Raw genomic sequence first — 26,178 nt, 5'->3', positions numbered from 1 at the left:
ATCGATCATCCAAGATCACGGTCAACTGTACCAACCGTGCAGTAAGAGCCTTGAGCCTGACCTTTTTCCGGAAACTTCTCAAAACTGTGCTTTTCTCTACCTCTTTCCCGCTTTCCCTTCCCTGCTAATCACTCAACTACTGCTGAGACTGGCGGTCTGGATCCTCAGGAATCTCACAGGTTACCAGGCCCCTGCCAGTCGACACCAGCATTACCCTCACCCCCCAGCAGTACCCTTGTGGGCCCCCTACGTGGCTGGCAGCTGTGTATCCCACCCTTGGCATTCCCCCACCCTAGCACTTAGCCAGAGGCCTCCTCCCCTGGTACCCCTTGGCACTTCCCTCCCAGGCTCTCACCAGCACTTGCCCATACATTGCCCCCCCCCCCTCCGCTCCCTCCCCCATATTCTGCACTTCTCTTCACTGCACTCGCATGTCCAAATGTCACAAAACATAGTAGGACAACGATTGTATATTTACTGTTTTTGCCATTATTGTTTACGCCCCTTGTTGCCTCCCCCCACTTTGTCTTGTGGCACCTGGAAACACCATTTTGTTGTATAAGCGCTTAACAAATGCTCATTAAATACAAAATACAAATAAGCTGAAACGTTACCTGAAAGTGACAGCATTTTGCTATACTGCTTTATTTGAAGGTCTGAAAAGATATTTTTTTTAGTTATCATAATTAGGGACAGAGGCCACCTTTGTAAATTGACTGTTTATTAGGTAAATTACTTTATGCAAATGATTTCTTCAATGCCTTTTAGCAGCTGCAATTTTGTTTTGGAAGACCCAAGGGTATGAAAATCCTTACGTTGCAACCTCATAGCAATTAAGCAGGCACCTATTACTTTACCAATCTCACAGCCTTTTGCAATCATACCTTACGGTCTGGAAAATCCTCCTAAAGTTGCTTGTATCTGGGGCATAGCCTGCCTCATAAAAAGCAGCGCGCGCTAGGTATTCTTTGTGAACTATTACTGTCATTGAGTGTCAGTCAGCGAATATGAGTGGCGGCCAATATATAATTAGAGATGAAGGGTACGGAAAGAAGATACTTTTATCTGTGGCTCTCCGAAGGAAAATCGATCCATCCAGCCATCTGTGCTGGGAGCATCCACTTTGCCCAGATTCATCTTTGAAACTATCAAAATCACAATGGAATTTGATTTGCCATTCTGGGGAAGACTAAGACTGCTGCCGTGCTTAGTCCTAACTTCCACAGACAATGATTAACAGTCAGCAGTTAAATATACTTCCACTTAACCCCACTATCCCTAAAGCATACCTGGGGAAAGCTCACCCACAACTAAACAGCAACCATTGCATTCAAGTAATTTTAACGTATTTTCTGTGATGTTTGTTTTTTGTGCTTTTTTGACAAATGTCAAAAGCTGAATTTGCTTGACCGTGTATTTATACGAGACTTGCAATCAAACACTGCATGGATAGTGCAGGTTTTAGAACACACAAAAAATGATGTTTTATTCATTACTGAATCTTTGCTAAAAGACCACTTTGACCTCGTTTTTCAAAAAAAAGGTTGCAGCTAATAGGAGTCTGAGCTACAGAGGCGATCTAGCAACCATCAGTAATGCACACACAACTAACCTGCTAACTGCAAGAACATTCTGAAATGAAATTTCATGTGCTCCTGTGCCTTTTCGACTGAACAACCCTCAGATGGCATGGATTAAAAAGATGCTAGATGGCTTTTTTGACTTAGGTGTTGCAGCAGATCTCAGGACACAACCATAAAGTGGGGCACCCCTTGGAGCGTATACTTTGCAATAGTGACTCTTTCACATCCATCTAACCATCCATTCCCAGATATTCGACTGCAGAGGTTGCACAACGTGGCAGCGTGTCTTCTGCTCAAGCTAAAAAGTATTTTAAAAAAATAAAAATTAAAAAAAGACGCAAACATTACACTTGCTATGAACTAGATACACTGACTGCCGGCCTAAAGAGTTAAGTATACAGCCTTTTGTACATCTCACTAAGCTTTTCATGGTTCTGGGACTGTTTTCCTCCAAAATAAATTCAGACTTGTTCCTGCTCACCCTTGGGTGTACAGCCGCAAAAGCTCTTGTCATCCTAAAAATAAGTTAAAAGCAAACAGGTCTCTGGGATTTGTTTGCTCTGCCATTTTCTGGAATGACCTAATCCAAATTAAACAGTTTCAGTTGCCTTTATTCTCGTAAAGGCTTATCGGCAGCCAGACATGGCAGGGTGCACAAGAGTCATGCTTTAATAGTAGAATGCAATGTTAAAATCTGCCAGGTGACGACTATACTGCAACAAGCCAGGAAACTGGTGGCACAGAGCATCAAAAAAGAGAAGAGGGGTGAATTCCCCGTGTTAAGGAGAGAAAATAGATAAATAATGCAATTCAGACACCAGTCTAAACTATTAAGTAAAACAAAGTAACTGAAGGTGGTGTACAAATAGCTGTAGATGAAGCCCTATGCACATGCAATATTGAGATGCACATTGCTTTGGTTTTAGACAGTACAAGTTGACAGTCCGGCAACTCGGTACCACACAAAAAGGATAAAGAGAAGCAACTACAGGAATACAAGGCATTTTAGGGTCATCTTGCAAATAAAGAGATTATGTTTATGGAAAATGTGAATGACTGCCAAAAAAACATCAATCCCCAAGTACAGTGATGCAGCTATTGCTGTGAAAATTCAATATCTTTCAAAGATGAATATGAAGGGCCATGTTCTTGAACTAGATATTTAGGTTTTAATTAAACATTTGAACAGGTTACATGCAAACGTACAGTGCAAAACCATGTGCAAATATGCACTTGAAGCAAAAGGAATCCCTCACGAAGTACCTGTACTTTGGCTTTCTTTTCCTCTTCGGGGCTGAAGCTACTATTGGTACTGAAGTCTGAGTCATTATGTATGTAGCGAAATGCTGATTCGGTACTCTGTTTGAAAAAAGAAATTCCTATTACTCCGTAAACTATTTCACACCAATCACGTTTTTGAAAAAACAAGACATATTGTGGCAAACAAATACTCAAGTATCCCCGTCAGTGGCCGTCAACATCTCTGACATTTTCAATGCGTGTGGTTTACACATTGAAGTACTCGATCATTTTATGCTCATGCCAGAAACAGGAAGATATTACAGCATTTAATCCCTATGGGCACATTCTACTAAAATTCCTTTAAAAGGGATGGATGATATTGAATGTAAACATGGTTAGTAGTTATCTGGGACGTGCCAGGGAATGAGTGGAGCTGCAGAGAAAGCTTTATTTGTCAGGGTTGAGCGATGAGATCATTCCTGGCTACTGTGAGAATAGTGGGTGTGAGATGGTAGAGACTATTTCAAACACAATCAAATCGCAGTCAAAGGTTATTCTCTCAAAATGCACATCGAGGTAATAAACATAAAAAACACAGAATAAAGCATTTTTTAGAAACGCAATCACAATTTAACTTTCTGCAAACTCCTCAACTTCGAGGCCTTTGGGGGAAAAACACGACTAATATGACGCCCTAAGATACTACTATACCCTGAATGGTTAGAGGCATTGAGATGGATGGCAGAGAGGCAGTAAACTGATGACTGTAAACCTGGTTGATGGGTGCGAGTTTCACAAGTGTGCTGATTAGAAGATGGAGTGAATGTAGAAATGTGTTTTGTAAATGATGGCCTGATGGACTTAAAATCAATCATCAAGGCTGCTCGTTTCCTTCATTGATCAACATGAGGTAAATGTGAAGCCGCTATGAAGAAGCAACCATAAACCAGCATCCACTGCCTCTAGATGAAGAATAATCGCAATCCTCCCTCCCTGAACACCTCTAGCCACCATAAGGAACCAGTGACCCAAACAGTTGGACTGTCAAAGAAGGAAGTAGTGTGGAGATGTGGACCCAACCAGACTCCTATGGGTATGGACTACAAGGAGTCATCAAGCCCATAACATCATTACCAAGCTGTTGCACGACACCAGACGTGCTGCACCAAGATGCACACATCTAGTATTGTATCAGGGGGAGGGACAGGAGCAGCGCTGCCCAGCTGTCAACACTGGAAAGTAAAGCAGGTGACTCAATGCAAGTTCGTAACACCCAATAGTTTGAGCGGGGGGATGAGCAATGACTCTACAGCATCAAACTGTTTGGATTAAGCCGATCACTTTATCGCATTCAATTAGCAGGTTGAGATCCGCGCTCAGGTCGGGATGCACAACACTGTTCCTCACCTCGGATGCATGCAAGGATCCCTGGCAGGACGGAACATGAGGTAACCGGCAGTGAAACTAGCACAGTCAATACGTGTGCGTCTGTGAAAGCAGATTCACGCACAAGGAAGGTGGATGTGCACACTCCCTGTGCACCGGGACCCCGCCTAGTTACACACTCACAGCTGCAATAGCCTGTGAGCACAGCCCATCACAAGGTCGGAAGCGCTGTGAAACAAGGAGGGAAGCTGGGTGATGCTGCTGGTCAGATCAACCATCCAGCTATACCTGCAAAATCGTAAGGGAAACGCCTGGCCCTGCAGAATCTGCATACGCAAGAGTGAACACTGTATTAATAAGCAAGGATTTGGACCAGGAGTCCCTGATGACATAAGGTAAAATGACAAATTAAAGGCAAAGGCGGCGCACGCGACTCTGAAAAAGCAAGAGTTGGGGCTGGGAAAAAAATAGATCTTCGTCAATTTGCATTCAATCACGTTACCCCACCAAACCCCTCAGGTGCGATGGCATCTACAGAGACAAAAACACAGCATGAAACTCCCTCCTCCCCTTACAGGAAATCATGGCTGAACTAAAGACCAGCCATTCAAAGCTCTCCAAAAAGGTAGATGGTATTGCTTTGCGTGTGGAGGATATACAGTGCGGCTCTCTGAGCTGACAGAACAGACACGAGAAGTAGATCAAAGAGTTATTACTGCTGAAGAGTGTGCTTCCACAGGCCAATTCCACTAGAAGACTGAACAGCTATGCAGAGTAAACTGGAAGATTTAGAAGGACTCCCAAAGGAGAAATACCCTTTGCACACTGGGCCTTTCACAGATCTCTGGGGCCACATCCAAAAACCTGACCCTTTGTTACCTCCTTCCACTAGGCCCATCAAACTTAGATTACTACATTTTCGAGACTGGGACACAACCCTTGATATAGGGAGCACAGAACAAGAGAAGAGATACGGTTTGAGAATACGATATTAAGATTCTTCCCAGACTCAGTTGTGGAAATTGAAAAAATGTAAAGGGGCATCCCACAAGGGCCGGGGCGTGGGGGGAAGAGGTTGGAGGAGAGGGCGGAGTTCCGAAGGGGCAGAGCTGGAAGTTAAACTATGCTCAAAGGAAATGTTCAAAATAATAGTTCTAAAATTGTGCAATTTCTTTCATGCTGCTTCTTTCGAAACTCGAGAGTGTCATTCATTCCACTTTAAATCACTTCCATGGCAGTGGTGCACCCAAAATACTGTTGGTAATGCAGTGATTTTCAGTACATTCTGCGATCTATAGATACGCTCTACAGTAGAGGTAGGTCAGCAGGTTGAGAGACAATTGCAGAGATGTTATTTATTAAAAAACTGGTTAATCGTATTGTGTTTTTTTTTATAAGGATTTGCAAAAAGTAAGTGCTATAAAATGTGTTTGGCCAGGACATGGGCTGGGCTGGTCGCTTGCTTATATTCAGGGCGGAGGGGGTATTTCTGTCCCTACAGTGAAAAATTAAATGTTGGTTCCCATGAACCCACAGTTTAACTTCCTAATAACTGTCAGCACAACAGAAACATTTATTTGCGATTAAGCAGTTTGACAGGCATATAACATTTATAAATATAACCTGTGATAAAATACAAAGGACCCAAAACTTAGTGTATTTGTGCGAGAGTCCTACCAAAAAAAAACATTTCAAAGAAAACTAGTGAATTCAAGTTTAAGCAGCATTTTTGAGTTTGGAAAGGACTTTACTATGAAAATGTAAGATGCACATTTGGAAAACAATAGTATGCCCAGCATGTAGAAGAACAAGTTACTTACAAACTGGTAACGTTCTTTCGACTGGATGTTCCTCCAATGTATTCCTCATCTTAGATGTATTCGGCCAGCTTTAGCTGCTTCGGAAATATTTCTCGGCAGAGGGCGCCATGCGTCGATGTCGTAGTCCCTCGAAGGCATCCGTCGAGGGTGACGTCATCGGGTATACAAGTAGCATGCGCGGCGCCCGTTGGCCTCAGTTCTGTTTTTCCCCTCTTGATTTGCTGTATAGATAGTGTAGGTAGCCAGGTGTTAGCCTTGCGAGAGTTGAAGTGGTAATAACACCGGAAAATCTACAGAGGGGTAGGATGGGAGGGCGATGAGCAATACGCTGGAGGAACATCCAGTCGAAAGAACGTTACCAGTTGCTAAGTAACTTGTTCTTCGAATGGATTGTGTCCTCCAACGTATTCCTCATCTTAAATAGACTCCCAAAGCAGTGTAAAAAGCTCTCAGGAGGAGGAGTGAGTGTGAGTGTGAGTGTGAGTGTGAGTGTGTGTGTGTGTGTGTGTGTGTATTATATATAAAAAAAAAATATTTTTAATATTATATAGCTGAATATAATACTGCTTTACCAAAAGCAAGCTCTTTAGAGTGGGAAGCATCCAGATTATAGAATTTACAAACAGTGTGCAGCGATGACCAAGTTGCTGCTTCACAAATAGATTTTATGGGAACACTTTTTTGAAGGGCTGTCGAAGAGGCTATGCCACTGGTAGAATGGGCCCTCAAGAATTCTGGTGGATCTTTGCCTGCCAATCTGTAGCATTCTGAAATGCAAAGCACAATCCAACGTGATAGGGTTTGTTTTGACCTAATTTCCTTTCGGTGTAGCCAATGAAAAGTTGATTATCCACTCTAAGCTTGGAGAGCCTAGAAATTTAAAAGATTAGAGCTCTTCTCAGGTCCAGCCTGTGCAATCTTTCCTCCTCCTTACTGGGATGAGGTGGAAGATAGAAAGCGGGCAGAATACTTTTCTGATTTAAATGGAAATCAGACACAACTTTAGGTAAGAATTAGTGTTTAACCCTCAATACAACTCTGTCCCTGTGGAACACAGTATAGGGTGGCCCAGAAGACAGTGCCTGCAACTTGCTCACTCTTCGTGCAGATGTTAAAGCAACCAAGAAAACGGTTTTCAACTTTAGTAATCTTAATGGACACGTGTGCAAGGGTTCAAAAGGGGCACACATTAAAAACTTTAGAACCAGATTAAGGTCCCAAACTGGGACTTGGAAAGAAGGAGGGAACACATTGATAATAGAATTCTTAAAGGGACTCACCAAAGGAATTTAAAAGTAGGAACACTTTTCCGAAGAGCGCTTGAAGATGGAAAGCGCTGCAAGATAGCCTTTAATGGTCCCAACACTGCGACCTCTATGTGCCAATGATGAGAGGAAAAATACTTAAGGATCAACATTATTTTCCCTGCATCAGTTACAAAACTTCTTCCAGTGGCAACGGTACAAAGACTTTGTTGCTGCCCTTCTCGCCGAAAGCAACACCTCCATGACGTCATCCGGAAGGTCCCAATCCTTGTATCTCAACCTTTCAGATACCAAGCATGAAGGTTGAGAGTCCTGACCTCTGGATGGAGAACCTGGCCCTTCATTTGTGAGAGAAGGTCCTCTCTCTGAGGAAGACGTAACGGAGGACAGATGGACATGTCTAGAAGGTCCGGGTACCACGTTCTCCTGGCCCAAACCGGGGCAATGAGGATCATGCGGCTTCCAAACCGTCTCAATCTCCTGATGACTTGAGGAATGACGGGAATCGGAGGGAATCCGTATAGCAGTGGGAAGTTCCACTCTACCACAAACGCGTCCCCTAGGGCTCCTTTTGGGGGAAATTCCCTTGAGCAATACTTTTCACACTACGGTTGATTCCGGTCGCAAACATGTCTACTTGAGGGTTTGCCCAAAGGGTGAAGATCTCCTGAACGACTTCCTGAGCCAGTTCCCACTCATAGGACACCGTACTCTGCCTGCTCAGAGCATCCGCCGTCATATTCTCCTCCCCGGCTAGATGAACTGCCGTTAAGGAGATTCCTTCTTGAATTGCCCAATACCAGAGCCGCATTGCCTCTCTGCACAGAGGAAGTGGCCCTACACCACCTCTTTTGTTTAGGTAATGCATGGCCACTGTGTTGTCCGTCATCATCAGGAAAGGATTTCCCTTGGCAGATGGCAGAAAAGCCTTCAGCGCTAGTCTGATTGCTATCAGCTCTAAAAGGTTGATGTGTAGTTTGGACTCCGATGGAGACCAACAACCGCTGATTGTCAGATCGTTGGCATGAGCTCCCCACCCCATGAGCGAGGCATCCGTCACTACTGTAATCTCCGGCCATGGTTGCCAAAAATGTTCTCCTTTTCTGATGTTCTCTGTGCAAGTCCACCACAGAAGATCCTGCCGAACCTTGTTCGGAATCTGAAGGAGATCCGTCATTTGTCCTGAGAACTGGGACCATTGAGTCTTTAGAGCCCATTGAAGGGATCTCGTCCTCAGGCATGCTTCTGGCACTAGGAAAATGCAGGATGCCATGAGGCCAAGCAACCTCAAGAAGTCGTAGGCCTGGAGATTTTGGGCATTTTGGAATTTGGAAACCATCTGAAGAATGTCTTGAGCCCTTGAGGCGAGCTCTTTCCCAAGGATGTGTCTAGTACAGCCCTCTTAAAATTGAGGGAGAAGCCCAGTCTGTGGAGGAAGTGGCAGGTGATTTTCAGATGATTCAGGGCTTGCTCGGCAGAACGCACCCTGATCAACCAATCATCCAGGTAGGGATAGACGTGAATCCCCCCCCCTCCTGAGGTGCGCTGCCACCACTGCCATCAACTTGGTGAAGACCCTCAGGCGGAGGTCAAACTGAATGGTAGGACTCAAAACTGATGATGCGAGTCGCCAACCGTGAACCTCAGGTATTTTCTGTGCTTGAGATGGATTGGCACATGAAAATAAGCATCCTGAAGGTCCAATGACACCAACCAATCCTGAAGTTGAAGGGCCTGAAGGATCCGAGAAAGAGTAACCATCTTGAACTGGTCCTTCCTGAGGAGCTTGTTCAAGCCTCGTAAGTCCAAGATGCATCTCAGTCCTCTGTCCTTTTTGGGGGATCAAAAAATATGGGGAGTACCATCCCTTGTTCCTCTCTGCTACAGGTACTGGTTCTATAGCACCTTTCTCTAGCAGGGTTAAAACCTCCTGCTGTAGGAGCAGGTCTGGAAGCTTCAAAGAGTGTCTGCCGGGTGGATTGCTTTGAGGTGGTTGCGTTAGAAAAGGAAGGCAGTAACCTTGGGCTATTATTTCTAGAGCCCAAACATCTGAAGTAATGGCTCGCCATTCTTGCAGATGCTGTGACAGCCTGCCTCCTACAGGTGTCTTGTGATGCAAGTCCTCAAAGGGGTTTTGTGGCGGTTGCTGCAGCTGCAGAGGGCAAAGAGGCTGCAGCTGGGGCTGGCTTAGCACATTTTCCTTGTCCACCACAAGTTGTTTTTCTCTGGCCTCTTTGACTGGCCTTTCCTCTCACCTTTCCATATGAGGAGTAATTACAATAGGAATGTCCCCTCCAAGATTGTCCTGATGCAACAAAAGGCAGAGGTTGCCTAATAGCAGCTCCTAAAGATGTGGGAGCCGCTTTTGAGTTCTGCAACCTCTCAAGGCTCTCGTCAGCCTTGTTACCGAAAAGGTGAGACCCGTCAAAGGGCATGTTCAAAAGACGGTTTTGAACGTCTGGTGCGAAACCAAACTTTCACAACCACGCAAATCTGCGCATCACAGTGCTAGTGGCCACGGACCTGCTCACACTATCTGCAGTGTCCAATCCAGACTGAAGGGATTCCTGCATGGCCTCCTTTCCATCTCCAACGATGGCTAGGAATCCTTCCCTTTCCTCCCTTTCTGGTATGTGCTCTGCCGCCATTGCAATGCACTCTCACAAAGTGTACGAAACATTTGCCAAGGCACATGTGGAGTTGGCCGATTTTAGCGCCATACTCCCAGATGAAAATTCCTTGCATGCCCAACCATCCACACGCTTGTCGTCCCTATCCGGAGGGATGGAAGGGTACGCCACCTTATTTGAAGCTGTGGCTGCCTGGACCACCAGACTCTGGAGTAGGGTGTTTGGACAGACAGCCAGGGTCGCTACTGCAAGGGCGGTATTTTGAAGTGAGGGATTTATTCACACGAGGAATTGAGTCCGGGGTCTCCCAATTTTTGGCCATCCTCTTTTGTAAGGCTACATGGAAGGGTAAAATCGGATCTTCGGTGGGGCCATGATCCAATATGTCAGTCAGGTTATCCTGGATAAACTGAGTTGGTGGTTTAGCCCATCCTAAATAATCAACCACCTTTGTCATCAGCTGCCTGTTTGAGGGACTGGCATGTTCCCCTGGTGCTGGTCTGCCAAAATCTGTCTCAGATGAAGTGTCAATTCCACTTGAGTTACACAAGGTTTCCACTAGATCCCTCATTCTGCTTTACTCAGAAATCAGACATTCAGACATTCTGGGACATTAGGGCTGCCATACTCTAGGCAAAAAGGAACCTCTTCCTCCTCCTCAGACCCACCTTGTTCTTCAAAAATTGAAGTTAAGGACTTAAAATATTCTTTCCTTGGCAGAGGTTTATACATTTCTTCTGGAGGATGTGTTGTATTAGAGACTGAAGACTTTGCAGTCTTTGCAGCTTTTTCTTTTGCTGCTATTTTGACAGTTTCTGGCTGAATTGGAGCCTTTCAAAGATTCGACGCTGAGGGCTTCGGAGGCGACGTCGACAAAGGCGTCAATGTCGCGAACGAAATAGTTGTCGACGGAGCTGGCTTTGAGGGCTTAGAGACGCTCTTCGAAGGCTCGCCCTTCGAGGTGTGTTGGGTTCCGGACGGCGTCAGTGACCTCGAGCGGTCGACTCGAGCAATTCTTTTTCGCTCGGGGTCCTGGATGGTTCCCGATCTTTCCTCCTTCGATCACCCGGGCTCAAGGGCACGCAAGTGTCGGAATGGTAATGCTCCCGGCCAGCTTCCGAGGAAGGCGCGGACTGAGGCTTGGCCTTTTCAAAAACCTCCATCATTTTAATTCTAAATGCTTCCCATTCTTCGGAGGAAGAATGTTTTGTGGGGCATTTCATTCTCTTGAGGGATTCGTCCGAAGACTAGGTGGAAGGGTACTGGTGGCGTATTTTTTTAGACTTTTTCGTCAAAGACGAAGAGTGGTGTGAACCACTTCGGGACCTACACCTATGCTTTTGCCTTTCGTGTCGAGGAGATTTCTCCTCATGGGATCTTGAATCGACGCTCGAGGCTTTTCCGTCGGGTTTTTGACCTACCTGTAGTTTTCCCTTCTTCTCTCGCAAGGCCTTGCCCGTCATTGCCGGACAATTCGTACAGGCCTCCATGTCGTGGCCGTCACTGAGGCACCTAGACATTCTCGGTGCGGATCTGTGATCAACATTTTGGACCCGCAGGATTTACATTTCTTGAACCCCGGGGGGTAGTCAGGGTCGACGACAAGGACATCTCGAATATCTACTTCACAATAACTGTCACAGAACGATCGATGTGTGCCGAATCTCCAAAGCAACACGTACTGCGGAAAAACGGAACTGAGGCCAACGGGCGCCACGTGTGCTACTTGTATACCCGATGACATCACCCTCGACGGAGGCCTTCAAGGCACTTCGACTCAACGACATCGATGTATGGTGCCCTCTGCCGAGAAAAATTTCCAAAGCAGCTAAAGCGGGGCGAATACATCTAAGATCAGGAATAAGTTGGAGGACACAATCCATTCGAAAGCCTGCTTTTAACAACAATGGCCACACCCCAGTGATGGTCATGGCCCATTGATTCCTGTGGTGTCCCTTTCAGGCCGAAAAAGAAACCGGCTGAGCAAAGAAGGCCTGCAAATGCGTTATTGACGGCTGAGGAAAGGAGCACAGAGCAGATTACATGGCCCCCAGTTTCCCCCAGCAAAGCTGGGGGCTCGGTAAAGACTTGTCGGGGCTGAGGCAGGCCGTGTCCATATCCAGGGAAGACATCCGATGCCTGATCTCGGACCCGACAAGAGCTGGCCAAATGACCAGCGCAGCCCAGACTCGTCCAAACGTGCAGCAAACCTGCAAACAATTTGATCCAACAAAAAGGTTTACTGAGGAAGCAAGGACTACAATATTCCAGGATATACCCAGCCAAACTGCATGTGGTGCAGGCAGTCAAGATCTCATTCTTTACTGGCCCCAGAGAAGAGTCTGGATTCACTGGATCGATCCCCAGAGGACTAACATACCCGGCGCTGAACTGAACTGATATTGGGCACTGCAATACATTTGGCTCATGGAAACAGGGAGCTTCATAGTACAAACCTCCCCGGCGCGATCAAAAATCAGTAAGATGTCGAATATGCTGTTTTAAACTAACATTAATCTACTAAACGAAACAGACATACTAAAGTTCTGGGTCTGCGGGTGAGTGGCTTACTGCCCGACATACGTGACCAATGAAAAGTTTAAATTGCCCGGCAGCCGGATTAGGGGCATTTCCCATGCAAGTTGAGTGGGGAGATGATAAATGCAGGACAGTTGTCAGAAGGCACAAAGACACGTTTAGATATAGATCGCAAACATCTGTAGTCGGGTTGGCGGTGTTAGGTGAAGAAATGATACAAGCATTTGTATAATGAAACCTGAATCGCCATTTATATCTGACTTTTAAATTCTTCCCCACAATAATCAGACAATGGGCATGTTAAGATCAGATGGACCATGCAAATGGGTTGCCCAAGATCCACTCTGTGAAGGTTTAAGGGAAGTTTATCAGATGAGATGTTTAAACAGCCTCTTGGGATGGCAATTAAAGAAACCTTTGACATTAACACAGGTTCAGTAAACTCGGTGGGCACAACCTGTGAAGTCTTCGAATGCTACATAAGGGGGCTAAACTGCATAGCACAAGAAACTGGTATCTAAAGACATGTAGCCGTTTGACTGGCTGGAAACAACACTGGGACTTTACAAGCACAATGTAATGCCACAAGTAAAGAGATGGGCAGAACCCTGCTGTAGGAGAACCTTAAATAGTGTATGGTAACAGCAGACTAAGGTGAAATACTTGTAAAGACCAACAGCAGCTAGAAAGTATGGGGAGGGTGAAAAGTGCAGCAGATCACGTTTCCGGATGTTAAACAAAAAGGGTAGATATAGCACTATAAACGCACTCCTTTCAGAAACAGGCGAGAGAATAACAGAGGCAGGGTGTGTGACTTGCATACCAGCAAACTGCCCAAGTCAAAGGCTGAATGAGTTCACGATTCCCTGCTTGCTGGTAGTGACCCATGGCCTTGATGCCCCCCTAACATAACCTCAGATATATGCAGTCATCTCCAGCTTTGCAGCTGGCAAAGCCTTTGGTCCATATGAACTGGCAATTGAGATGTATACAGAACATGCTGACGAATTAACACCATAGCTGCTGAAGGTATACATTGAAGCCTGGGTCGCAAGAATTATCCCTCTGACAATGCAAGTGGCTAATGTAATTGTTTTGTTGAAGACAGGGGAAACAGACCAAAGGCTGCAACCCATATAGACCCCGGTCTATGTTTAATGTAGACATAAGATCCTAGCCAGAATAATAGCGAATCGGTTGATATGTGCCAACTCTGATACACACGGACCAATCTGGGTTTGTCCCAGGTAGGTCCACGCAGATGAAAATACAGTGTATGTTTGGCACTATGAGAATGCTGAATCCAGAGTTGCAGGTAGAGGCTGCATTTCCTGACGCCAAGAAGGTCTGTGAGTCGGTTGAGTGGACATACCTATAGACAGTATTGAAGCAATGTGGACTTAATGTTATCAGATGGATCAAATTATTATAAATGATCCCAAGGCCAGGGTTGTGACGAACTCCGATACCTCAGGGGAAATTATAATTATAAGGGATACCAGTCAGGAATGTCTCTTATCCCCAATTCTATTCACGTTCACAATCAAGCCTTTGGCCATTGCACTGCAGCAACAGCACATGCATAGAGGGATTCAAGTCAAACAACAAAACTCACCGGTATGGTTATACGCAGACTATATGGTTCTTTATGTTACAGACCCACACATTAACATGCCATCTGTGGTAGATCAGAACCAGGAGATGGACAAGGTGGCATTGTTTTCAAAATGTTTTTTTATTAATTCACCAGAATCGTAGGCTGTCCCATCTCTAAGGCACTTGGACCTATTCTATGAAGAAAATGTAAAAAAGGTGCTCATCAGGATGTCTGTTACAAGTAAAGTCCTCCATCCGGAATCCTATGTTACCTGTGTTCTGTCCCTACCACTAAGAAAATAATGAAGAGTATATTTCTATGGATTCTCCTTTGGGAAGAGGCTGAAGAGGTGAACATTTTGGAAAATCGGTATCAATAATCACTTCCTCTGGAAGTCGGGGCGCCTGCTACTTTTAGCAGAGTTGGGTGGAGGTCAGTCAAAAGGCAGAAAAAAAAAATATCGAATGACAAAAATATTGAAAAAAAATCTCGAAAAAAAAAATCTGAATTTTTTATTTATTTATATGTATTTTTGGGGTCAGGTAAGTAAAAAAAGGGGTAAAATTAAAGAAAAATGAGAAAAAGGGGGCTTAGGGGGGGGGAACGGCCCAACACTGCGAAAAAAAAACGTATTGAAAAAAAATTCGATTTTTTTATTCAAGATTTTTTGGTTCAACCTTTTTTTCGATATTTTCTTTTCGGTCTTTTCACTATAAACCGAGTTGGGTCCCCCCCTAACTTCTTAGGTGACTAGGATTTTAGGGTAAACGTCAGCATGGGTTGCGTGGCCGGACCGGCACTCGCACTAGACGGCTGCAGACAAGCTGAGACGCACACCCAGCAACTCAGTGTGCTTACGAATTACGGCTTGACATTGTTTCCCGGCACTGCCTGTCCCTATAAGACAAGAAACGCGACAGGTGATCTTGCATATGGCTGAACTTTGTCAGCACCTGCAGTGGGACTTGAGCTTTCCAGTCACACACCAGGACCCCCATGACGAGAGAAGACACCAGTGTCTAGGGAAGGTCCTTTCGAATAAGTAAGCTAGATTCAGCTATTCAACAACCACAGTGCTACTACCCACCAGCTGCTCCAGCCCTGATGAAAGTGGTCCACACCACTGCAACCGGTCGGCTCATCACAAAACTGTACCTGTGCAGCTAAATTGAATAAAGCCAGACTACAGTTTGATCCTTCCATTAAACAAGGAAAAAGGAACAATCAAGGATTTACTCACTGTGTATTCATAACACAGGGACCTAAAATGTCTATACAACATTAAGCCAAAAACAAAATTTGAAAATAAGAAATTGACATGAGGACCCCAGGTCCATTATGTATTAACTATACCCAGCCCCCACACACCACGGTCATAGTGGTAAAAATGCTACAACAAAAATGAGTGGACTGTGGGCTTTTAGAAGAAAATCTGCCCTCTACGGAAACCGAATAAAAGTACAAATTGTTTCACCTAGAGGACAGTCTTTTTATGACATATAACACGTATTTCTGACCAAAAATCCTTTGTTGTCTTTTAGCAAACTATTAAAATAAAAATACCCGGATGTCATTGTGGGACCGTCTTCAGGGAAGGCCAATAACTTTGCAAAATGGTTCATTGGAGTGCGGTAGGTAAGGAGTTAACACACTGCTCCAGGACTAAGGTTTCTTTCCAAACCATTGACCGATTAGGTTTTGGATTCTACCGGCCAATTCCATAGGGGTTAAATTAGTGAGCAATTAAGAGGTTCGCAGTTTACATTGGAATAAGGATTCAGTCTGCGTTACCTTACGCAAAAATGCTCTAAATATCGCTAAAAGGGATGTTCCCAGCAGCATTGACAGTTTAATATGCCAGCTGCAATTTCCCCCGCCCCCCTTTAGTAGGGGAGCCTACTTAAGAGTGTCATCCCATGTAAACTGGGTAGCCAAGTTAATAAAGGAGGCTAAATCCTCACTTTCACGATAATGCTGTAGCACTCCATAAGGGAGAAGACAGGAATCTGGGAATCCACCTAGCCTATCAAGAGTCACTTGGTGTTGCAAATCTGCCTATGATCCTCTGCAAGATCGGCTCCAAAGGCAGAAAGACCATGTTTAGTTTTAAGATTCCGTATTGTAGGTCCCCAACCAAGCAGTCAGTGGTAGAAAAAAATGTTGGGTCCCCATGATTCAAGTTCTTCGTTATCCTCTGAACCACAGGGCACTGCACAAGTCAAGGGGGTAGCAATCTGGGTAGGTTGTGACTCTTCTGCTTTTGAGGAAGTTTTAGAGCAACTAAGGGAGGTTTAGTGCTACACTGAAAAATAGGAGGCAGTTTGTCAATCGGCTTGGACATGCATAGTTTGGTATGGGACAGGCTATATATCGGATCACACACATCCCACTTCTGACAACACTTGCAGGAGATGGACAAGGTGGAATTGTTTTCAAACCTGTCTTTTTTGTGAATACACCATAAACCTAAGCTGTAAGATGATTGGGGCTATTATATTAAGCAAAATGTAAAAAATAAGGTAGTCCTCATCCAGAATCCTATTCTACCTGCTTCTGTCTTTAGCACCTACAATAGAATTACATCAACTAAACAAAAATACAACTTAAAATTAGGTGCTAAGCAAGTCGCAGGTGGATGGCTTCTCACCCCTCAGTGTTTTATGTCCACCTCAATAGAGGCTCCCCGCCCCTGTATAAAGGCTGAGCCAGTAGCTTGACAATTGGTATTAGGTCAAATTACCTTTTTCTTTTTTCCAAAAGGAAAGAAGATCGATTTAGAAAGACCACTGTGACCGCACAGAGGGGTCTTTCTAAATTGAACTGTCAGTGCCTGCCGCACACAAATGCGTGCAGGGGCTGAAAGACACTGAGATGGAGAGGACGAGCTATGGGAGTCAGAGGTGTGTGTGTATGCGGAGGGGGTGGGTGGCGTCAGGGAGCAATGAGGGACTGGGGGGTCAACCCCCAATTAAACAAATAAAAATAGCAGTGATGTCCCTTACCTGTTTTCAAGAGGGTGGGGGGGTTGCACAAAATAGACAGTTTCCCAGCTTTTCTCTCCTGTATTGTTCAGGCCAGTCTAATCATTATCTTTGCCTGGTCTATTTCTTTGACCCCTAGTTGGGGTTTCTCTCACCACCTTGGGGTTTTGGGTCTCTCGCCCAGTCTTGAATTTTGTTTTTTGCCCACCCTGGGGTCTATGGTTTCTCAACCCATCTTGGTGTTTTGTTGCTTCTACCCCACCTTGGGGTTTTGTTGGGCCATTTCCTTCCCTCTCTCAATGCCCCGGAGCCACTGTATACCTCGGTTTCCTGTGTCAGTGCTCTCCAGGAGTCATGGAGATCTGCCACTGCAGTGGTCCTTGTCGGTCCGATACAGAAGTCGTGTACCAGGCAGAGCTCATCCCTTTCTCCATCGGGCCTCCAGCAGGGCCCTCCATTTGGCCTCCCTTTATGCCGGCTCCCTGCTTCTTCGGCAGTCGCAGTTCCTTGTTGCTTCTTTGCCTTGAGCCTCTCGTGCTCCTAGATGGGCAGACTTGTCTGCATTACGTGAGATCGGCCACAGATCTCCTGGCCAAGCCCTGCCTACTTGTTTTATCGTGAGGCCACTTCTCCGCGAAGCAGGGTCCCGCCCTTCTCGGGCTCTGTGGGCTTCTCTTCCTCACCTTCAAGGCGGATTGCCCCCCTCAATCTGTGCAAGGGAGTCGGTCGCGCCAGCCTCTTCTTGCTCCAAGCAAGCCCACTTGATGTTGAGGGTCAGTTCAGAAGGACGTTAAGTCATCACACAAATTCAAACCTGTGTAGTCAACAAATATAGTGGGGGTGTTAAACCAAGTGGGCGCACCCTCTTAGTCTCAACAGGGGTGTCTCCCTCTTGGGAAGAATGGACGAATACCCTGGATTCGTCACACCCTACTAATGATAGTTTTTAAAATATACCAAGCTTTCTGGAAAAATAATCACCTGGGCAAAGTCAGAGACCCTCCCTTTCAACAGCACAGCATTAAAGTCACCAGTACAATACGGCTTCAAATGATGCCCACGTACTGTAAAATACCTAGGAATTAAAACCAGCTCATATAAAGAAAGAATATGCAAGCTCAACTAAACGGCAATGTTTACTTACTTGCAAAAACAAACATGTGAAGAGATGGATTGCGCTTCCCCTGTCGTTAATGGGGCCGGATGCCATTATTAAAATGTTGATGCTACCGAAACTCCTATCCGTTTCAAGCGATACCATTATGGTTGCCGGACCCTATTTTAAGAAGGTGTAGGCAATAAAGACTTCTCATGTAACAAAGTAACCAGGCTTGCATTGGAGGTGGGGCATCCCGCTGTTCCCGATACGCGCGGCGCACCTACGATTTTGTAACCCAGACCCAATTTGCAATGCGCTGGTTTAAGGATGAAGTTTGCCTGCATGTACAGGTAGAACAGCATAGCTATGCTTTGGCGTCTTTGAACGCATCACTAAAACCAGATGGGAGTTTAGCCAAAAGAGATCTTGACTCAGTGCGTGTAGCACATTATGCATGGTCTCAAATATAGGAAGCAATGAGAGTGGAAGCTATGTTTGATCCAACATTACACATATGGGGAACTTGGGGCAAGAAAGTGACTTACTGCACATGGCAAAGTTAAAAATGGCAAGCAAAGGGTATGGCAAGCAAAGGATATTGCAAATTCAGAACACATGTTGAGCAATGACAAGTTGGTCTTGATTCATGACATGTTCCTCAATGATTGGCAGGATCCCATGACAAGATTGCAATGCTGTAGGTTAAGGAACTCACTTAAGCAACATTGACCCAGCTTCTCCTGGGCTCCGGAGGTAAATGCCTTAGCAGCTATGGTCACAGAAGTGAACAGTTCAGGCCAGATCATTCAAATGTATTCCCCTTATACCAAATTCCTGCACTTACTCTGAATGCTGAGCCCTTCAACATTGGAGAACTGACCTGACCAGGACATGGTCCTAGATGAAGATACATGGCAGGAAATGTGTTCATACACACATAACATTTCCCACAAATCAAGACTATGTTTACCATTATAAATATGTTAAACTACTTTATACCAACTAGACTGCATAGGATAGACCAATCCAGTTCAGACTGCTGTCCTAGAGGTGGGACCTGAGCTGCAGTTTAACACGTTGCCTGTGTATGTACTGTAAAGGCATCATGACGCAGACACAGACAACTGAATAGCATTTGCGTTTCAAACGTTTATTAAGAAGGGGCGTGGAAAAAGAACCATATTGCCCTATACTAAGGTTGGATGTCCCTACCTAACTCAAACTAATGATAGCCTGTGTCAGTCCAAAACAAAATGTCTGTGTCCAAAGCCTATACTTGCCCTCACATCTAAATGTATACAATGTGTAGCGATGTCAGCATCAAATGAGAAGTGTTCAAAATAAAAGTTCAGAGCTTATCCTAGCTCTTGGGTGGAAAAAGGTGTTCCCATCCCCAAGGTTCAGATAATTCACGTTATCAAAGAGTGGTTCCCTTCCCCAAGCTTTCAATTCTCAAAAAGTTCCAAAATAACTCTGTGGGACACTACCCAGCATCTTCAGGTTTGGTTATCATTCAATAAAGTTTAATTTCTTGGTTTCAGTTCACATACATTTTTCTTTGTTCATTCAAGAAGTGGCTCTCTTAAAGTGGGTATACTCTGTCTAGGCGCAGTTGTTGGACCACATGGTCCACCCATTAGAGGTCACGCAACCGACACACCTTACTTGCGTTTGCTTCATGCCACCACTTCAGTAATGATCCATCACGATTCCCAGTACACACTACTACTAGGAAACCTAGTCACTGTTATAATTCACTTGGCCAAAGCATCTGGCGCCCCTCTCCAGGTTTCTTTGTACTTTACTCTTGCAATTGGTTTCCATTTCTCAATAGTTCATTTCTTTCATTAATGCTTATTAATATCTGGCAACGCTTGCTTCTCTCTTGGAAATGATTGCTTGCCTCAACAATTTTTTTTCATAAACCTTCATTCTTTCCAGAAAATACTCAATCTCGGTTTCAGATTTAACAAACCTTCTTTAATATTCCTCGGTCTCCTGCTCTTGGAACTGTCATATATTCAATGTTTCTCAGCTTCACTTGCTTAATTGACACGTCCCGGGGTCCTGTTGCCTTCGGGCAGACTCACTGATTTCCACTCTATCGGCTTTGTTGTGGCACTAGAAAACCTCCTTCAGTTCTCCCTGCTTTGTGCCACCTTTCCACAGTCTCGGATTGCCTCTTCGAGGACCTTGTTTCACCGGGCTGCCTTCCCTGAAGCACTGGTAAGCACTGTCCTCGCAGACCTGCAGCAGCGAACGCCCAGGGAGCTTCTCTCAGCTACTGACATCTATGTAGAATGCAAAACGCTGGTTCTGCTACTGTCGGCTCCCCCGCAAGTCTTGACCTGGCTTCTCTCCGGTTCCTGCTCCTCTGCTGCTGCAGCATCTTCGGGTCTCAGCCGCTCGTCCCTTGTCCCGCCATGATTCCCAGAGGAAACCAAAGCCCCTTAACTTGCACTTGTTTTCTCCATTTAAATTTCCCAGTGTCAATTGAAGTTTCAGAAAGACTACACCGCTCCTTGTCAAATCAACAGTCTTTCTTCAATGTTTGATGCCTCTTCCTCATCCCAGTAACAAAGCGATGTGGCAAGAGTCAATAAAGATATGAGGTATGGCTCTGGTGTATCTCTTCCTCGTCCCACTACCTAACTGGTGTTTGCTGGCTGATGATTTAGGCAAAAGATAGGGAAGGGACTGGTAGTAACCTACAAAGGCCTGGGGGATATTAGGTTCAGTAGAAAAGGGACATGTGTGATACCGCCTCTCACCAAGGGTTCTTCATCCCCACTCAAGTCTCCTCCACCCAGGTGATTCTCCCTCGCATATCCACCCCCAGGGTCAGGAGCCGGTAACAACGGCCTTTCCCAGCCCCCATGGGAGGATATATTGGGGAAAGAAGTGAGGATGCCCTCAGATTCCTCACAGTTCCCCAATAGACACATTTTGTAATGATATATTAAAAAAGTTAAGGCGCCTGGTTGAATATGCAATACCCAGGTCCATCCTGGGATGTTTGCTAGCTCACTATCAACAATAAGGAACTGAACACTAAGTTAATTAGATTGGTGCTGTTTATCACTGGAGGTATATCACCATACACTGGATGAAGCAGTCATCCCTACACTAGAGCGGATGGATTGCAGACATAACGAGGATACATGCATTAGATTTAGATTGGAGCAGTAGTTTGCAGTCACTTCTCCTCGAGTGGGAGCCCCTTCCCATGAGGCTAGGGAGGTGAGGATGCTACGTGACAGTACCCCTGAGAGTGGTACTCAGCGGAAGGATCTCATGGGGAGAGACCCCCCCCCTCCCTCCACACCAACCACCTGGCGACAGGGATGACCATCTAAGGGAAACACAGTACAACACCCTTCACCCATAGCCATAAACCCTGCTCCACAACATCCCCTCACACCCAATACCACAGACATCCATGTGTCTCTGTAAAACCCAGTATTTAACTTCCATCAGGATGAGGAAGAGTAGGGACGAACCAAGAGAAACATCCTTGGCTCATACTGGGCCAAAGAGGAGCAAGGACTACCCAGAACAAATACACTTGCCAAGTACGGAGATGAGGCGGAGGCACAGAGCCCTACCGATTGTTTATAGAACCTCCAATGAGCCTTCTAGTCGTTCTAAGCACACACAGAAATAGAGGAAGGACAACAGAAGAGGGAGAGAAGCCCTCCCTGGAGGAACCACAAGCTTCAAAGCCGGCAAGTGTCGACAACCAGGGAGAAGCAGAGCCAAGACACTCGTCTGCCAGCAGAGGCAGTCCTGAACAATACAGAGGCAAACCCACACAAGTAATTCAAAAAGACAGGACCAAATAGGTGGGATCTAAACACAGGACAGAAAAGACCAAGGTCCAGGGAATATAATGAATCCAGTGGAGTCATCACTGATCTCCCGGTGGTAACCTCTCACGTGGACCGGGGTTGATAAACGTGGTCTGATCCTGACCCTAGAGGTGGTCAGGTGAGGGAGGATCACATGAGGGGAGACAGCCTCCGGGGAGATGTCATGACCCCATCGGGTGAGACATGGCATCTCACATTTTCCTCTGAGGATAATCTTACCATACCCAAGACCCTGCTGGCTTATTGTCATTCTTCTATACCTTCCTGTGTGAAGTGTAGGGGAACCCTTTCCCCACATCAAATGAGCCAAACCTCCAACCTTGATCTATCTTGTAGAAATTACAAAATCACCTTCTCCAGGTCCAAGTTTCAATCATCCAACAACACGTTATCATTTAAAACTATTGCAAATTATTATTCAAGCTCTAGAAATCAATTACCAACAGTGGACTTCTTGTCCCATAATTCCTCAAGTACTGGGACAAAAAAAGAGGGAAGAGTAATGCAGAAAAGGAAAAGCCAGAAGCCCAGTGAGCATTCTAGTCTTTCCCCGCAAATGCCTGCGCTCAGGAAATTTAAAGGACTTAAGAGGCTACTGTTGGCGAGAAGACGTTTCACCTGTCCGCACGGCTGAGAGAATGGAAAAGCAGAAGCAAACGTGGTGGAGTCAGGTGGCTTACCGGCAGAGAAGAGGGGAGGCGCCAATAGAGCCGGTATGCCGAGATACTAGTAGCCAGAGAATGACTCCTGGGCATTTGCCAACCGCCTCATGCACACCCTTGCTTACCGGAGCCAGAGGGTAGGCGGGCATGTGGAAAATACACCACGGGAAACGAGAAGCCGAGCAGGAAACAGCAACAAATGGAAACCATGCAGTGTACCTTCACTGATCGGCCGCGAACAAGCCAGAGAATGCCAGCACGAACCAGTGAGTCAGCCCAAAGGCAGTGGGAACCTCAGGGCATATTGCAACCCCGCCAGATACCAATAACAGTAACGAGAACCACAGAAAGAGAACATGAAGAAACTAACTGTTCGGAGGGAAAGAGAAGTAAAACCTGTATTAGTGTGTGAATGTATGGAATGTAATTACATGGGAGCACCAACACAAAATGTATATCAAGAGTATGTGATATCCAATCAAGTGAATATACAGTTGTGTAAATGGTTGGAAACCCCATGTGAATACAAGAAGCTTTGGATAGAGAAAATACCGGGCAATTGCAAGTGTGCAAGAATGGGAAGACCTGGCATGAGAGTATACCAGGCAAGATACAAGTGGGTAAGAAACAAAAGCCCTGGCAGGAAAGTATACAGAGGCAATTGCAGGTGTACAAGAACTACAAGCCCTGGCATGAGAGTATCCCAGACAAGTTATAAGTGTGGAAAAACAAGAAGCCATGGTGGCAGAGTACATCAGGCAATGACCAGTGTGTAAAGAACTTTGAAGTACAGATATATCAGGACTGTGTTAAGCCTATAAAGAAAAGCCTAGTCCTGGTAAAAGTATTACAAAGCTACTAAGCTTTGTCTGTGAAAGTACAAATGTGGGTCAGTTAAGACACAAGAAACTTGTGTTCAAGGAAGAGAAACCCAGGGGAAGGGAACTCCATTGTTGAACAAAAGCTCTCGAGATATAAAAAAAACGTTTTGTGTTGAACTACTTATTTTTGTTTTATGAACACTTTTGCAAGAACTTCAAAAGGTTAAAGACTTTTTCCCTTTTCACCTTGATAATTTAGTTTTAGTGTGAGGGTCAGAATAGAACCTTTGGCCACAAGGACAGTTTGATTTTGAAATCCTGACACAGGACATGCCTTAGTTTTGGTTTAGGTAGCGAAATTCCTCTTATAGCAGGGTCAGAGAGGCATTTTCCAACCCTTTTATTTTCAATAAAAGTCTTTAACCTAAAACATGGCTAACTTGTGTATAAGTTTCTTTCCTGACTCCCCACAATAAGGACTCAATCTATAAAATATAAAGAAAGAAATAAAACACAAATTTGAAATTAATTCAAGAATGAACATGAAGCATTTAATATTAGATTTGCACACAGTGCTGAGATGTAAAAAAAAAAAAAGAAAAGGAAGCAAAACTACAAAAGTCAAATCTGTATGCACAAAGAAAAGCTTCCCTTAGGAAGACATGTGGGCAAAAGAAGCATTGTTGGAACCTCCTTCATATACTAGTAGTGGGTCACTATTGATGTGGCCCTTGTGCAACCTGTGAAACATGCATTACCAGCCCCCTCCCCCACCAAACCCCATGCACTTCTTGTAACGGCACTTGCACGTTCCAAATGTGACACGGCCTACTAGGACCATTAGTAGTTTTTACCCTGCCTCCCTCGTCTCGTGGCCCCTTGAACCACCATTTGATGTATAGGCGCTTTATAAATATCCAATAAATAAATCCATAAAGAGACCACATAGATTCTTACATTCCATTCTAACTGCAACACTTGCAACGTGGTATATCTCATTAGGACCCCCTGAGCAAAAATGTATGTTGGCATGACCACCCGAAAGGTCTCGACGAGAATTGGTGAGCACAGGTCTAGAATCCGAACGGGTGCTTTAGCCCCCTTTGGCCCACACATACTGAACTAGACTTGCAATGGATGGATCTAGACAAGACCATCCCTAACCAACAGCATTTTAGCACCAATACCAGACTTTAACAACTTTATTCAAAAGTGGATATGCCGGTTAAAATTACATCCAGGTGGCCTCAATGAAGAAATCCAATGGTATGTGTTGAATACATTATCTCCAACAATGCTGGAAGTAATTTAACTTTTATCAACTGGAGGCAGTGTTCTAATGTTTTTTCACATCTTCTCCCATAATCTCAGACATTTTTTCATATCTGGGGTGAGTGTGGAGCACGACCTTGTCCAGATGAAAGATAGTGTAGGGCTCAGAAGCCCCCAGAATTTGGATCTTGCTAACTCTGAGCTGAAGTGAGTCCACTAGTAGCGCTGTTTTGAGCGTCATCAATTGATGTCCCCTGTGACCATGGGCTTGCGTGATTTGTGCGCGAGGGCACTAAGAACAATGTTAAAATCCCAGACTGTGTGCAGGCATCCGACAGGTGGGTAGAACCTGCTCAAGCCCGCGAGATGCCTTTTCACCACTGGATTAGCCGAGGAGAAAGCGAACCTGTCCGAATTCCTGTATGCGCCAATGGCTGCTAGGTATGTTCTGCAGGTGTTGACCGGGACACCCAATCAGGCTAAGTAAGCAGCGAAAGACAACACTTGGTCTAGAGTGAAGGCTAGCGGGTCCACTCTATTTTGCTTGGACCAGAAGCAGAACCTGGTCCATTTGCTTTGTACTGCTTTTGAGTAGCTTGACTCCTGGCTCCCTGAATGATTTCTAGGTTGTTTTGGGACAGCTCGAGATGTTGCAGGGTCACCTGCTCAGGTACCAGGCCGCTAGGGCTAGCCTTTCCGGGCAAGGGTGAATCACTGCCCCTCCCACCCCTACCTGCTGCACCAGGTGCAGGCCCTCCCAGAGTGGGAGAGGGACTTTTGGTTGGGCTGACAGTTGACATAGGTCCGAGAACCCAGGCCTGGCCGGCCACTGCAGCACTATAAGGATGAGATGCAGCCGCCGGGCTTGTGTGATCTTGCAAACAACCATGCGGATGAGCTGGGTAGCCGGAAAAGCGTACGCCCACATCCCATCCCAGTGCATCCGGAGCGCGTCCCCAATGGAGCCGCGTCGTGTTCGCCCCCACGAGGCGAACTGCTGACAAGTGCGGTTGTTCTTCATCACAAACAAGTCAGTGATCGGGTGACCCCACTTGCAGAAAATCTCTTGAGGGACTCTCGTGTTCAGCTGCCACTCGTAATTGTTGGAGAACAGACAATTTCAATTGTATGCCTCCAGTTTCAATTCTCCCGGGGGATGGACCACTGAGATCCAGCTATCCTGCTCGATAGCCCAGTCCCAGATGCTGAAGGCCAGTCTGTATAGAAGGGGGGGGGGGATCTGGTGCCCCCCTGCTTGTTTGTATAATACATACAGGTCGAGTTGTCCATCCAGATGCTAACTGTACTGCTCCTGATTAAGGGCAGGAATGGAGTACGAGCCAAATGACCATCATTTCCAGCCAATTGATGTGGTTTTGCTGGCCGGTTCTGGACCAGAGACCATGTACTGAA

At 45.5% G+C, this 26,178-nt stretch overlaps 1 protein-coding gene across 10 annotated transcripts in view; it reads right to left on the bottom strand.

Annotated features, from left to right (window-relative positions):
- The window catches only part of PPP4R1 (protein phosphatase 4 regulatory subunit 1), a 1,265,416-nt gene that overhangs the window by 538,423 nt on the left and 700,815 nt on the right, over positions 1–26,178 (bottom strand). For all 10 annotated transcript variants that reach the window (XM_069613385.1, XM_069613380.1, XM_069613382.1 and 7 more), the window contains one exon: positions 2,847–2,942. In XM_069613385.1, the coding sequence (XP_069469486.1) occupies positions 2,847–2,942 (96 nt within the window). The remainder of the gene's footprint in view (positions 1–2,846; positions 2,943–26,178) is intronic.

Source organism: Ambystoma mexicanum, chromosome 5p, assembly GCF_040938575.1.
Source record: "Ambystoma mexicanum isolate Mex_15411 chromosome 5p, UKY_AmexF1_1, whole genome shotgun sequence".
Lineage (NCBI taxonomy): Eukaryota > Metazoa > Chordata > Amphibia > Caudata > Ambystomatidae > Ambystoma > Ambystoma mexicanum.
This window is presented reverse-complemented; position numbering and strand designations above follow the sequence as displayed.